Source organism: Pongo abelii, chromosome 8, assembly GCF_028885655.2.
Source record: "Pongo abelii isolate AG06213 chromosome 8, NHGRI_mPonAbe1-v2.0_pri, whole genome shotgun sequence".
NCBI classification, from domain to species: Eukaryota; Metazoa; Chordata; class Mammalia; order Primates; family Hominidae; genus Pongo; species Pongo abelii.
In genome coordinates this window covers 12,162,861-12,178,654 of record NC_071993.2, presented here as the reverse complement: position 1 = coordinate 12,178,654, position 15,794 = coordinate 12,162,861, and the positions used below count along the sequence as shown (strand labels likewise).

Genomic DNA, 15,794 nt, shown 5'->3' with positions numbered 1-15,794 from the left:
TCTCCTGCCTCAGCCTCTGGAGTAGTGGAGACTACAGGTGTGTGCCACTATGCCTGGCTAATTTTTGTATTTTTAGTAGAGATGGGGTTTTGCCATGTTGGCCAAGCTGGTCTCAAACTCCTGACCTCAAGTGATCTGCCTTCCTCGGCCTCCCAAAGTGCTGGGGTTACAGGCGTGAGCCACTGCGCCTGGCCTGAACCCATCCACTCTTATGGCTTTAAATACTGTCTGTATGGATGACTTTCAAAATTTCATCTCTAGGCTGGAGCTCTCTCCTCTGTTCCAAGTGCCCATTTGACATTTCTAGTTGCATAACTAGGAACTTCCAATTCCCCAGGTTTTAGCTCAAATTTTACATCATTCAAGAGCCTTTTCCTGACTATAAAACAGCCACCCTCTTCCCTCTCTCCTGCTACTCTGCATTACATTACCCTTTTTCCCTTTGAGCATTTATTCACCATCACAGTTTTTATCTGTTTATTTACGATCTACCTCCTGCATTAGATTGTAATCTCATCCCATCGGACTTTCACTACTTGCCAAGTGCTGTTCAAAGCACTTTATAAGTCTTATCATTTGATTTGTTTATTTTATTTATTTATTTGAGAGGGAGTCTCGCTTTGTTGCCCAGGCTGGAGTGCAGTGGCGCGATTTTGGCTCACTACAACCTCTGCCTGCTTGGTTCAAGCAATTCTCCTACCTCAGTTTCCTGAGTAGTGGAGATTACAGGCGCCCGCCACCATGACCAGCCAATTTTTGTATTTTAGTAGAGGCAGGGTTTCACCATGTTGGCCAGGCTAGTCTCGAGCTCCTGACCTCAGGTGATCCACCCGCCTTGGCCTCCCAAAGTGCTGGGATTACAGGTGTCAGCCATGGCGCCCAGCCAAGCCAATATTAATTTACTTTTTTGACTAGCCATATTAAAAGTGAAAAATAAGACAGCTTAATCTCACATTGCTTGTGTTCTATTTTGGTGGAATTCAGAGAAGCCAGTGTTAGTAAACTGATTTTCATCTTACAGTTCCACAAGAAATTCCAACATGATTTGGTAATAAGTACTAATATGTTTCATATGTTTATATTTGTTTAAATGCACCCTCAATACTTACATTTCTTTTTTTTTCTTTATTTTTTTGAGACGGATTTTTGCTCTTGTTGCCCAGGCTGGAGTACAATGGAGTGATCTCGGCTCCCTGCAACCTCCGCCTTCTGGGTTCAACTGATTCTCCTGCCTCAGCCTCCCGAGTAGCTGGGATTACAGGCGCACACCACCACGCCTGGCTAATTTTATATTTTTAGTAGGGACAGGGTTTCACCATGTTGGCCAGGCTGGTCTCGAACTCCCGACCTCAGGTGATCCGCCCGCCTCGGCCTCCCAGTGTTGGGATTACAGGCGTGAGCCACCACGCCCGGCCAATGCTTATGTTTCATATTGAAGGGACACACCTCAACACATTTATTTTTGGAAACTGTTAAGCAGATAGAGGAAACGCTGAAAAAATTTCTACCAGAGATATACCAAGAGGTGGGTATTTTTTAAAAAGCAGCTTAAACTAGGTTAGTTAAACATCGGCTTCTAAAAGATCAAAGCTGGATTTCCTCATGGAACAGAACACTCCCAGTTCTCTGAGGTCAGTGGGCAGAGGCTGTAGTTATGGCTGGTTGGCCTCATCTGATGCATTTTTCTTTTCCTTAAACTCAGGATTTGTCCTGCTCTGTAATTGTAATCTCTTTGCCTGGCCTTTGCTTTCGTCTGTGAAGCTGCCACTAGGTAGGTTTTAAGTAGGGAGTAGTATCGTGTAGGTCTAAATAAAAACTAAATAGTTTCATTCTCTTTTTTCCCCATATAGAACAGTTCTGTCAACTGGAGCAGGCAAAAAGAACAATGAACATTTTTGAGACTTTTCTCAAAAATTCATCTTGAGAATGTATTTTCAGAAAATCATGAAGTTTGAATTACTATCCGAATAAAAAAATGATGGCTTCTTCAGAGTGGGGTGTTTTTTCTAGTTAAGAGATTACAATGATATTCCCACATCAGGCTTTTGGTGGCTAGCTTGACATCGGTCTTTGGAAGTAAAATGATTGGCAGCATTCTCAGTTTATGTAAAAGTTTGCGTAAAGACATAGCAGAAAGAACTTGGGTTTTTGGAGTTAGATTTGAGTAGAATACCAGATAGTATACTTATTAGTTTTGTGATAGTAAATTAATCTGACTCAATTTTTATAAAACGGTGATTGCGATTAACTGAAATCACAAATGTAAAATAGCAAATGCTCAACAAAAAGGCCCTCCTGTTTTTTGATTTTAAGTGATTTCCTTTTAACACCTGATTAAAGGCAAAGGTTGACTTGATTTAGGATGAGAAGGATTTATTATATTTATTAACAAAGAGGTAAAGCTTTTTTCTTTTTTTTTTTTTTTTTGAGACAGAGTCTCGCTCTGTTGCCCAGTCTGGAGTGCAGTGGTGCTATCTCGGCTCACCGCAACCTCTGCTTCCCGGGTTCTAAGTGATTCTTCTGCCTCAGCCTCCCGAGTAGCTGGGATTACAGGCACTCGCCACCACATCTGGCTAATTTTGTATTTTTAGTAGAGACCGGGTTTCACCATGTTGGAGCCAGGCTGGTCTGGAACTCCTGACCTCAGGTGATCCACCAGCCTCGGCCTCCCAAAGTGCTGAGATTACGGGCATGAGGCACCGCGCCAGCCAGAAGTAAAGCTTCTTAAGGTAATCCGACGAAATGGAAAAAGGAAACCTTGAAGAGAAGCGTGGGTGGCTATCACCAATATGGTATTTGGGGCAGTTCTCATAATTGTTTATCAATGCTGCAGAATAGCAGTATTCATCGTTCTCTTTTACTATCCTTTAAATGACTGACCTATGTGTAGTGTATAAAAAATTTATATTTTTAAATACAGGAAGCAGCAACACTCAGTATGAGAGGATAATTTGCATGCTGAGTAAATGGGGAAGCAAACAGTAAATAGAGGCAAATGGGCAAAGGTTGAGCCATAGGGAACCTAGACTTGCCTGAAGTATTTGTGCTTGGTAGTAGTTCATTACGTGGGCTTGGACCCCAGGTGGAGCCCCCTCAAGTCAAGCAAACGTCAAGACCAGTTTCGCACCCTTTTTCCTCTAGCTCCGGACCAGCCAGAGCCACCTACTCGGATCATATTGGCAGAACCCAGTACTGTTTCAAGGCCAGATGCACCATTTCAGCAATTCAGGAGGAAATAAGCAGTGTGGATAAACTGATACCCATTTTTGAAAGTCGGCCTGGGTTCGCATTCAGAAGAAATATCGACGCTAGCCATTTTTTTTTTTAAATGGGTGATTTGATAACTCAGGGAGGTCTTGCCACTGTAATTTTTAAAAATTTGCTTGCTAGAACCGGGTACTTTCTAAGAAGTGTATGGAAAAAGCCTTGATTCTTCGCTCTGGGTGGTTTTTACGTCGAACATCTAGAAGGGCTTCTGGAAATCCCCCCCGCAGGACTTTCGATGTCTTTTAGGGCATTCTTAAAACTAGACCCATTCCTAAGCGACTCCCACCTCCCAAACAAGCCATATGCTTTAGTTTCTCCAGTTTCCAATTTTCTAAATCTTCAACGTCTCCCCTCGAATTAGTCCAATCAAACTTTCTCTTCTTAGACCTCTTCCTTAGGTTCGCACCAGGAAACTCCCAGGAGAATCACGTGGCCTGGCTTGTCCTTAATGGCGCTCCGTAACCCTCCCACTATTCCACCACCCTTCCTCGCCTCCCGTGAGCTCCGCCCCGCCCCATTCGCGCTTCCCACCCCCATCCCCCGCGAAGCGCCTGCGCCTGCGCAGCTCCAATTCAGGAGCTTTCCCTTTCCTGGCGACCAATCCACTTCCTGCCTCGGGTCCTCGGAACACTCCACCCCTCCGCTGTGGCCCTGATTTGAGGTACTGGTAGTGGCTACCTTACGCATTGCCTGTCTGAAAAATTCGCTCTTCTCATAGACTGGAGAATTTGGAAGAACCGTTAAGTGGGTGGCACTCACATGAGCCTTTGCCCCGGATCCGCCACCCCAGAGTCAAGCCGAGGGCATCGTCATGCAGCGGGGAAGACGATCAGGACTGTTTTTAATCGGGCAGTCGCGTGGACGGCCTTTTCCCTCTCGCCTCCTTCCGCCCCGCCCCCACTCTCAGCCCGGCCGCGCTGGTGAGTGGCGGGCGGGAGGGCCGGCGGGCGGAGGGAGGAGGGGGAGCTGAGGGAAGGCGGGCCCTCGGCTGCGAGATAGGTGGGGGGAGGGGAGGGGAGAGCCCGAGCGCTGGAGTTGGTGCTGGGAAACCCGGGGCTAATGTTGACAACAGGCTCGAGGTGAGTCCCGGGGATCCTCCTTCCCCTCCGCTCCAACGATCGGGAGGAAACGGGGCTGGGGGGCACCGGCCTAGACTCCTACTCCCTGGGGGACCCCAGAGGCGACTCCACACTCCAGCTCTCCGGGGTCGGCGAGCAGTGGAGGGACCGCGGGTCCGGCGTCGTTCTCCTCAGACTCCCTGTCTCCGAGGCTCCCATCAACGCGGGAGCCCCCGGGCCGGGCCATGCTTGGGGGGCGGTGGAGGAGGTGCCTGCCCCACATGCCTGGGCCGGGCCTCGGGGCTGGAGGCGGGGAGCCCGCGGTGGAGGGGCGAAGGTGTTCGGGGGCGTGGAGGAGAGCGAGGGGAGGTCGGGGGAAGCTCCTCGAGAGCCGGGAGGGAAGCGAGGGCGAGAAAGTGGGGAGGGCGCGTGTGTGGGAGGCTGCGGAGTGGGGAGACCGGCCGGGGAGGCTTCTGTGGCGAGGGAGTGTGGGGCGAGAAGTTGGGGTTGGGGCAGCGACGGTCCGCGAAGGTGACCGTGGATACCTGTGGGAAGGGGAGTTGTGGCGGGGAAGTGTGGTGGGTGTAGAGGTTCCTGCATCATCAGAGCAGGGGTTTGTAGGAGAGGTGTGTGTAGGGGAAGGGGCTTGGGGTGTATCTGGGGATGGTGGGCATGGGCTGTTTGGTTGACTTCCTTTTAATTACATAGGCTGGTTGATTCTTCACTTTACCTTCACCTCTTCAAGGCTCCAAGCACTCTCTTCTTGCTAGGACTGTTGGACTAAGGAAGTGATCACAGGATATTTGGTCCCCAGGTTGGCAGAGCAGAGCCAGCTGGGTCCACGCTGGGGTGATCGGACCTTCAGGTCTGTTGCTCTTCTTAGAGGACTTACACGACACGAAGTGATGCATCAGATCAAAGTGAAACCCTCACTGACGCTTTTATCTCATTTCCATAGTTCTTAGGTGTTCCTTAACATCGTCAGTCTCCTCATTTGTGAGCTGGTACAATTTCTAACAGTTCTTAACACGTCCTTTATACTAAGGATGTTGTTTAAAAAATAAAGTCAGAAACTGGGAGATAGTGTTCCTGTGCTGTTCTGTCCTTACAGCATTTTGAATAAGAGAATTGAAAGGTAAAACCGCATTCTCTCACTCTGGGGTGTTTTCAGAGCACTCTGATTGGGATTTCATACATAATCCATATGGTACTTTGCAAGGGAATGTCTTTAAAAGGGAAACACCCCCTTTTGTGCCCTCTTCCCCCCAATACACTCCATTGGTACTTTTGCTAGTAAATTAGTTTTACTTTCTTTTGGAGGTTCAGAATATATTTAGAATACCAAATAAAATATACAGTTCAAGTGACAGGACACTATTTTGGGAGCTAGGAAGGTGGTTTTAAAGCATGGTTTCCTTTTAAGGGTAGTCTGAATATAATTGTATTCAGCAAACTAATTTGTAACAGCTAATCGGATTCCAGTGAAAAGATCACGACTTTTTCTCCTTACTATCTTGAGAAAGGACCTATTTCAAATTGTATTTGGACTTGAAAAACTTTTGGAAACACTTTAGATGAAAAGTTTGGCTGTTAAAGCTTGAAGTTATTGAAATAAGAATTTTAGCATTTTATTAAATATCACTTAGTGCTCAGTTTTTTAAGTCGACATAAAACAAACGTGTATTGAGGTGAATCATGGTGTTTGTATATTTTATTCGTTTTAGTGTAGGTAGTGAAAAAGAGCACTGGGTAGTGAGTGTTGGTCCAGCCACGGAAACTAGCTGTACTTGTAATCTTGGGGAGGTGACTCTGCTGCTATCCTTGGAATGTAAAAATTGAGGATAGAAGTAGATAAGATCTAATAGTCTTTATCTGACTTTACAAATCTTTCATTGTATGCTGAACTTCTCGGTGTTCTTTGTGACAGAACATTTATTAATGCCTCCCTCATGCTAGTTACTATGCTAGAATTTTAAGAACTCTACGATAGATAGCAGTATATCCATCTTACTGATAAATATGTGGACTCAGAGAAGTTGTTGCCTGATTTCTGTAGCTATCAGGCTGTAGAGTTGGGATGCAGATTTAAAATCAGTCCGACTTCCAAGCCCATGTATGTCGTTTTCACAAGTTGCATTGCTGCCTCTTCATGAACTTCTAGATTTTTGTCTTATTTTTTTGTTTGCAGAAATTTAGTTCCAAGTATACTTTGGGTGTATGCTTGTAATGTAAGGATGAAGTGGCTGAAAGAAGATACCAGTATCAGGACTTAAGGGTTTTATGGATAATCTGTTTTATTATGCTGTAGGGTACAGTCTAATCCTTTTTTTTTTTCTTGAGGCAGAGTCTTGCTCTGTTGCCTGGCTGGAGTGCAGTGGCGCCATCTCGGCTCACTGCAACCTCCGCCTCCCGGGTTCAAGTGATTCTCCTGCCTCAGCCTCCTGAATAGCTGGGACTACAGGCGTGTGCGGCCACGCCCAGCTAATTTTGGTATTTTTAGTAGAGATGGGGTTTCACCATGTTGTTGGCCAGGATGGTCTCGATCTCTTGACCTCGCGATCTGCCTGCCTCGGCCTCCCAAACTGTTGGGATTACAGGCATGAGCCACCGTACCCAGCCCCGAGTCTAATTCTTACATGCCTACTATAGCTTTATTTCATATACTAAGTACTTAAAATTTAATGAACAAATGAATCTTATTAAAGAGTCATAAAAGTTTGGGACTTTGTTGAACTAATAAATGATGATCTTTGTAATTTGTCAGATACTACATGAATTTCTTAATCTTTTCTTTGAAGAATTTAAGATTTTATTTTATCTGTAGAATGAGACATAAGGCCAGCCACGGTGGCTCATGCCTGTAAATCCCAGAACTTTGGGAGGCCAAGGCGGGCAGATACTTGAGGTCAGGAGTTTGAGACCAGCCTGACCAACATGGAGAAACCCCATCTCTACTAAAAATACAAAATTAGCTGGGCATGGTGGCACATGCTTGTAATCCCAGCTACTCAGGAGGCGGAGGCAGGAGAATGGCTTGAACCCGGGTAGCAGAGGTTGTGGTGAGCCGAGATCGTGCCACTGCACTCCAGTCTGGTGACAGAGTGAGCTCCATCTCAAAAAAAAAAAAAAAAAAAAACATGAATTGTAAGTTCTGATGCCATTCTTTGTAGATTCCTGTGGTCCTGAAATGTTACTTGTTGATGTGTCACATCAGAAAATGTGAAATCTATATAAATTTTTTTTCATTTAATGATTAATATCCCTCAATAAGATCATGTTATTACCTTAGATATTAAATTGTCCCCATATGTTTCAGCCAGAGTCTGCTAAAAGTTAAAAAAAAACATTATATGAGAACTGCTTAACCATTATGAAGGATTCTTTCTAGTCTTGAGATTCATAATTCTATGGGTTGCTATAGTCAGTATTTACAAGCAAGTCTCCCATCTCACAATTTGGTACTCTTAGGATTCTTTGGTTCAGAGAATGGGTTCAGATTCCCGTTCTGTCACCAGCTGTGCAGGCCTTGGTCAAGTTACTTGGTCAAGTCTCAGTTTACTCATTTATAAAATAGGGAAAATAATACCCACCTCATAAAGATTTTAGTATTAAATGAGATAATATATGTAAAATGTTTAGTATGGTACCATGAGTAGTGTATTAGTATTATAGTCTCTTTGAAAGTTTGCTTGCTTTAAGGCCATGATGTTTTCACATTAAAGTTGGATATTTAATTGAAAATGTATAAGAATCAATAACTACACTTCTAGATAATAGAAATGCTGCCCAGGTATAGTGGCTCATATCTGTAATCCTAGCACTTTGGAAGGCCGAGGTAGGAGGATCCCTTGAGCCCAGGAGTGTGAGACTAGCCAGGGCAACGTACTGAGACCTTGTCTGTATTTTATTAAAACAGTTTTTTTTTTTTTTTAAGTAAAACAATAGATAATATAAATGCTAATGTTGTCTTGGTGTAGAAATGCTTTTTATTTTTTTGTTGTTGTTTTTTGTATTTTTGAGGCGGAGTCTCCGTCTTTTGCCCAGGCTGGAGTGCAGAGGCACTATCTCGGCTTACTGCAGCCTCCGCCTCCCGGGTTCAAGCGATTCTCTTGCTTCAGCCTCCCCAGTAGCTGGGATTACAGGCACCCTCCACCATGCCTGGTTAATTTTTGTATATTTAGTAGAGACGGGGCTTCCCCATGTTGGCCAGGCTGGTCTTGAACTCCTGACCTCAAGTGATCCGCCTGCCTTGGCTTCCCAAAGTGCTGGGATTACAGGAATGAGCCACGGTGCCCAGCCTGCTTTTTCATATATTAAAGGTAACTTGTGTGTGTGTGTGTGTGATGGAATCTCACTCTGTCGCCCATGCTGGAGTGCAGTGGCACGATCTCGGCTCACTACAGCCTCTGCTTTCTGGGTTCAAGCAGTTCTGCCTCAGCCTCCCCAGTAGCTGGGATTACAGGCGCCTGCTACCATGCCCAGCTAATTTTTGTATTTTCAGTAGAGATGGGGTTTCACCATGTTGGCCAGGCTGGTCTCGAACTCCTGACTTCAGGTGATCCGCCCACCTCGGCCTCCCAAATTGCTGGGATTACAGGCATGAGCCACCGCACCCAGCCCCTAATGACGATTTTAAAAATAGGACCAACAGCTTTTTTGTGGTTGTTCTGAGTTTTACCAGTGGGGTTAACTACAGCTTTTAGGTGTCACTGTCAAAATAAATGCATAGAACAAGGGAGTAAACAAGAGTAAATATTTAAGGATACTATTGCTTTTAATAAAAAAAAACGAAGGGCTGGCCGGGCACTGTGGCTCATGCTTGTAATCCCGCACTTTGGGAGGCCAAGGCAGATGGATCACTTGAGGTCAAGAATTCAAGCAGCCTGGCCAATATGGCGAAACCTGTCTTTACTAAAAATACAAAAATTAGCTGAGTGTGATGTGTGATGGCACACACTTATAATCTCAGCTACTTGGGAGGCTGAGGTGGGAAGATCACTTAAACCCGGAAGGTGGAGGTTGCAGTGAGCTGAGATCGCACCACTGCATGCATTCTAGCCTAGGCAACAGAGCGAGACTCAAAAAAAAAAAAAAAGAAAAACAAAAACACTAAGTCTCAAAAACACAATGGCTCATGCCTGTAATTCCAGCACTTTGGGAGGCCCAGGTGGATGGATCACTTAAACTCAGGAGTTCGAGACCAGCCTGGTCAACGTGGGGAAATCCCATCTCTACTAAAAATACAATTACCTGGATGTGGTGTTGAGCACCTACTGTTCCAGCTACTTGGGGGGCTGAGGCAGGTGGGTCACTTGAGCCCGGGAGGTCGAGACTTCAGTGAGCTGTGATTATGCCACTGCACTCTAGCCTGGGCGACAAAGTGAGACCCTGTTTCAAAAAGAAAACATAAAACTAAGAAATTTAGGTAATTTTCTACTTCTAAAATAGAATTTTGATTTTCTTTTTTTCTTGAGGCGGAGTTTTGTCCTTGTTGCCCAGGCTGGAGTCCAATGGCGTGATCTTGGCTCACTACAACCTCCGCCTCCCGGGTTCAAGCCATTCTCCTGCCTCAGCCTCCCGAGTAGCTGGGATTACAGGCATGCGCCACCACACCCGTCTAATTTTGTATTTTTAGTAGAGATGAGATTTCTCCATGTTAATCAGGCTGGTCTCGAACTCTCGACTTCAGGTAATCCACCTGCCTCGGTCTCCCAAAGTGCTGAGATTATAGGCATGAGCCACTGTGCCCGGCCGAATTTTGATTTTCTTATATACAACTCTTAGATAATTTAGGAGTTAAAACGTGAAACACCGTGCCTAAAAGAAATTAGACAACTAGTTCTGAGTAGAGAAATATATTTTTAGAAAAGAAAAATTCAGAGTTTTCTTGCAAAGTATAGTTTTTTGTTCCACAGTTACTTTCGGTTAACTATAAGCCTGTACTATAGGCCAATGCTATCCAATAGAACTTTCTGTGGAAATGTTCTGTATCTGCCCTGCTGTGTATGGAAGCCGTTAGTCACATGTGGAATTGAGCACTTGAAATACAGATACTGACTGAAGAACTGAATTTCAAATTTTATTTAATTTTAATTAATTTACATTTAAGTAACCGCATATGACCAGTGTAGCAGTTTTTGGGTGATAATTTTTTCTCCAACGGATATTTAGCAATGTCTGGAGTTATATTTAGTTGTCAAAATGAGGGAGGAGCTACTTGTATGCACTGCATAGCAGGCAGGGACACTGCTAAACCTCCTACAGAGCACGTGGTGACCCCTTCCCTCTAAAACCAAAGAAGTATTTTGCCCAGACTGTCAACGGTGCTGAACTTTAGAAACCCTGGGCTAATAGCTACTCTGTATTGACAGATATAACACAGAACATATGGATTTTAGGTTCATGTTTATTTATAAATTAACTTTAACTAATACAGATGAAGAAGTTAAAAGTCTAGTTTGAGATAATAGTTTTTGTATCTGAAAGTTTGATGGTAAGGTTAGAGCAATGAAGTGAGATTCGTGAGTCCGCTGTTCTGTTTTGTCCGTTGACATATAGGAGGCAAGGGCTTATTTTTGTTTCCTTTCTCAGCTGAAATACTGACATTGAATATTATATGAAATAGTGAACCACCATCTTTCACGGTTGTCAAATGCTAGGGTTAAAGCTGACTCAAAATGTTCACAGATACATTCTGAAGTATTTACAATTAAATGACATATTGTTTTGGAGTTGATAGTAGCTGAATCTGAGTGATGGGTACATGGAGGTTCCTTATATTATGCTCTCTACTTCTGTCTGGGCTTTGATTTTTCCTTGTAAACAGTAAAAAACAAGTACTTAGACATAGGCCTAACTAATAATGATAGGATGTGGAATGTGACGAATAACTTATTTTGTCACAGAAATAGTATTCATTTTACATGCCTTTATTTACGCTTTTACAATTGCCAAGTTGCATTAATATGTTCTGTTTAAAAAAATAGTGTGATATCATTTAAAAAAGTCACTGCATCTATGGTACTGACATTCTTTCCCTCTTACAGATTGTCCTGGGTCACATAATGCCAGCTGAGCGTAAAAAGCCAGCAAGTATGGAAGAAAAAGACTCTTTACCAAACAACAAGGAAAAAGACTGCAGTGAAAGGCGGCCAGTGAGCAGCAAGGAGAGGCCAAAAGACGATATCAAGCTCACTGCCAAGAAGGAGGTCAGCAAGGCCCCTGAAGACAAGAAGAAGAGACTGGAAGATGATAAGAGAAAAAAGGAAGACAAGGAACGCAAGAAAAAAGACGAAGAAAAGGTGAAGGCAGAGGAAGAATCAAAGAAAAAAGAAGAGGAAGAAAAAAAGAAACATCAAGAGGAAGAGAGAAAGAAGCAAGAAGAGCAGGCCAAACGTCAGCAAGAAGAAGAAGCAGCTGCTCAGATGAAGTAAGGCAGTTGATCGTATTTATTGATTTGAGGGAATGGGAAGATTGGAATATTTTGTGAAAAAAACATTATTTGAAATATAGCGTCCTGGGTGCAGCTCTTTAAGAATTGGGAGTATCTTAATTTACTTGTTCTGTTAGTTTCACTGACTAGAGGCATGCTTAAGGTGCGTTAATTATTCAAATTAAATAATAGTAACAATCTTTAATGAGTACTGTTTGAGGTACTGGGTAATCTTTTTTTTTTTTTTTAATTAATTATTTATTTATTTATCTTGAGACGGAATTTTGCTCAGTCGCCCATACTGGAGTGCAGTGGCGCCATCTCGGCTCACTCCAACCTCCGCCTCCTGGGTTCAAGTGATTCTCCTGCCTCAGCCTCCCGAGTAGCTGAGATTACAGGCACCTGCCATCATGCAGCTAATTTTTGTATTTCTGTAGAGATGGCGTTTCACCATGTTGGCCAGGCTGGTCTTGAGCTCCTGACCTCAGGTGATCCGCCCACCTCAGCCTCCCAAAGTGCTGGGATTACAGGTGTGAGCCATCGCGCCTGGCTGTTATTTTTTAAAGACTTTTTTTCATACAAAATTAGTCAGGCATGGTGGCGCGTGCCTGTAGTCCCAGTTACTCGGGAGGCTGAAGTAGGAGAATTGCTTGAACCTAGCAGGTGGAGGTCGCAGTGAGTGTAGATTGTGCCATTGCACTCCTGCCTGGGTGACAGAGCAAGACTGCACCTCAAAAAAAAAATAATAATAATAATAAAATAAAACTTTTTTTCATGGTGTGATAATACTCCGTTTTTTAAAAAAATGGAAACCCTTTAGCTGGCTGATGTTTGTTGAGTTCTTATCTATCAGGCGTTGTACAGAATATATTAGCATCTATCCTTAGGACAATCCCAGTGAAGTGAGTTTCATGATCCTCAGTTTACAGATTAATAAAATGAAGCTTAAGGAGGGTGAGTTGCTTAAGGTCACGGCAAATAGTAGAGCTGTTGGGATTTAAAGCTAGGTTGGTCTGGCTTTAAAACTTTTGACTATTCATTAAGCACAATTCCACAGTGCCTTCCATTCTTATCTTTATTTAAATCTATTTTTAAGCTTGTAAATCTGTGCAAGTAAATAATAAACTAGTGAAAAATGTAGTTCTTATAGGAGAAACACCAGAAATGCATCAGCAGTGACTACTGTTGAATAGTATAAGCTCTTCTCTAAATATAAAACTTATTAGGCCAGGCATGGTGCCCAGCACTTTGGGAGGCTGAGGCAGGATTGGTTGAGCTCCGGAGTTCAAGACCAGCCTGGGCAATATAGCGAGACTCTGTCTCTGTGAAGAAAAATAAGGGAAAGAATAAATATATAACTTATTTATTTTTTAATTAAAAAAAATTTTTTTTAATTTAAGAGGGCAACTTACCCTTTTAAAGCTTCATTTTATTGATCTCTAAAATGAGGCTTGTAGAATTTAACTTCATTGGTACTGTCTTAAGGATATTTGCTAATACATTTTGAACAGTGCCTGGTAACGTAGCAAGAGCTCAACAAACTCCAGCCAGGCTGGAGTGTAGTTGTGCAATGCCGGCTCACTGCAGCCTTGACCTCCCAGGCTCAACCCATCCTCCCACCACATCCTCCTTGGTAGCGGGGACTACAGGTGCATGCCACCACACCTGGGTATTTTTGTACTTTTTGTAGATAGAATTTCACCATGTTGCGCAGGCTAGTGTTGAACTCTTGGACTCAAGAAGTCCTCCTGCCTCAGCCTCCCAAAGTGTTGGGATTACAGGCATGAGACACCATGCCTGGACTAAAAAATCATTTTTTGGAAACGGTGTCTTTCTGTTTTGTCTAAGTTAGTCTGTAATTGCTGAGCTCAAGCGATCCTCCCACTACAGCCTCCCTAGTATCTGGGACTACTCCACTGTGCATGGCCAAATATATAATTTGAAAAGCTTTTTGCAAGCACAATTTTGTATAGATCTCTAGAACAGCCGCCTTTCTTCTCAGAGTTGTTCTTTAGGACTTCTACTTTCTTCCCTTTTTTGGGGGGGTGATGGGGGCATTGCTGTTGTTACCCAGGCTGGAGTGCAGTGGCTATTCTCAGGTTCCATCATAACGTACTGCAGTCTCCAACTCCTGGGCTCAAGTGATTCCTCCTGCCTCCTGAGTAGTTGTCATTACAGGCTCGTGCCACCACCCCTGGCCAGGACCTCTTTTAATAAAGAACAGAAGCCTTAGGTCTGCAAAGCTATAGTAGTGCCTAGTTTTGGAATATTCAGAACCATGATTCTTAAGAGATTCTTTTTTTTTTTTTTTTTGAGACAGGGTCTTGCTCTGTCACCCAGGCTGGAGTGCAGTGGCCTGGTCTTGGCTCACTGCGATCTCTGCCTTCTGGGCTCAAGCGATCCTCCCGCCTCAGCCTCTTGAGTAGCTGGGACTACAGATGCATACCACCATACTTGGCTAATTTTTGTATTTTTTGTAGAGATGGGGTTTTGCTGTGTTGCCCAGGCTGGTCTTGAACTCCTGAGCTCCTGGGAAAATTTCAGATATATGCAAAAATAGAATAGTATAGTGAACTAGTCTCCCATCTACCTAGCATCAGTAATTACCCACTTTTTCTCCCTGGAGTATTGTAAAGCATCATAGCGTTTACCCATAAAAACTCCGTTATATATCTTAAAGTGTTTTCAGTGCAGCTGAAAATTGAGTTATTTAATGTGTGTACATATTTTCTTTTCTTTTTCTTTTTTTTTTTTTTTTGAGACAGAGTTGTTTCACTCTTGTTGCCCAGGCTGGAACGCAATGGTGTGATCTCGGCTCGCCGTAACCTCCGCCTCCCAGGTTCAAGCCATTCTCCTGCCTCAGCCTCCCGAGTAGCTGGGATTACAGGCATGCGCCACCACGCCTGGCTAATTTTTGTATTTTTGGTAGAGACAGTGTTTCTCCATGTTGGTCAGGCTGATCTCGAACTCCTGACCTCAGGTGATCCACCCATCTTGGCCTCCCAAAATGCTGGGATTACAGGCGTGAGCCACGGCACCCGGCCTTGTACATACTTTCTTAAAATGTACTTTCACTGCTCATTTTGTATTTGTGTGTTGCTGGGAGACTTCAAAGAGATACTCAGCTGTCCATGTTCTTAGTGATAGAGGCCACCTTTCTGTTAATATATTGTAGCTTTTAATGGAAAAATCAAATAATTATCTTGTAACTCGGGTGATTATCTCAGAAAGATGAAAATCTACTTTTTTAGAGATTTATAGATATGTGTATAATTTTTTGAGACAGGGCCTCACTCTGTCACCCAGGCTGGAGAGCTATGGTGTGATCATGACTCACTGCAGCTTCAACCTCCTGGGCTCAAGCGATCCCCCTGTCTCAGCCTCCCAAGTAACTGGGACTACAGGCATGTGCCACCATGTCCAGCTGATTTTTAAAATTTTTTGTAGAGATTGGGTCTTACTGTGTTGCCCAGTCTGGTCTTAATTCCTGGGCTCCTCCTACCTCAGCTTCACAAAGTGGAGATTTAAGTTATATATTTTGTTATCTCAAAAACTTCAATAAACTTCAAAATCAGATTGTCACCCCTCACTCCTGCCTATTTTATTACTTCTTCAATTTAAACTTGTTCTGTCTTTTTAGTGAAAAAACAGGTATATTTGTTTTTGGTTATTCTTTTCAGTATAAACTAAGTCTACTAACTTTTTATTAAGTTTCTTATTTGATAGTTGTCTTCTGGTTCCTTTCCAAATTTTCTAAATCACTTGAATTTTTAAGAGCCCAAACCTAGCAAGGTACTTTGTTAAAGGTTTGGCTAGTGTGCTGAGTATGGAAAAACAATATCTAACGTTGCAAAACTTTTTTTTTTTTTGAGACGGAGTCTTGCTCTTTTGCCCAGGCCAGACTGCAGTGGCACTATCTCGGCTCACTGCAAGCTCTGCCTACCGGGTTCATGCCATTCTCCTGCCTCAGCCTCCTGAGTAGCTGGGATTACAGGCGCCCGCCACTGCACCCGGCTAATTTTTTGTATTTTTAGTAG

The 15,794-nt window shown here is 43.5% G+C and overlaps 1 protein-coding gene across 1 annotated transcript in view; it reads left to right on the top strand.

The window, feature by feature from the left end:
- Positions 1–4,209: 4,209 nt before the first annotated feature.
- UPF2 (UPF2 regulator of nonsense mediated mRNA decay) overlaps positions 4,210–15,794 on the top strand; it is a 123,096-nt gene continuing 111,511 nt past the window's right edge. Inside the window, exons 1-2 of the mRNA XM_024253821.3 lie at positions 4,210–4,346; positions 11,372–11,754. Of these exons, the coding sequence (XP_024109589.1) occupies positions 11,390–11,754 (365 nt within the window). The 5' untranslated portion in view covers positions 4,210–4,346; positions 11,372–11,389. The remainder of the gene's footprint in view (positions 4,347–11,371; positions 11,755–15,794) is intronic.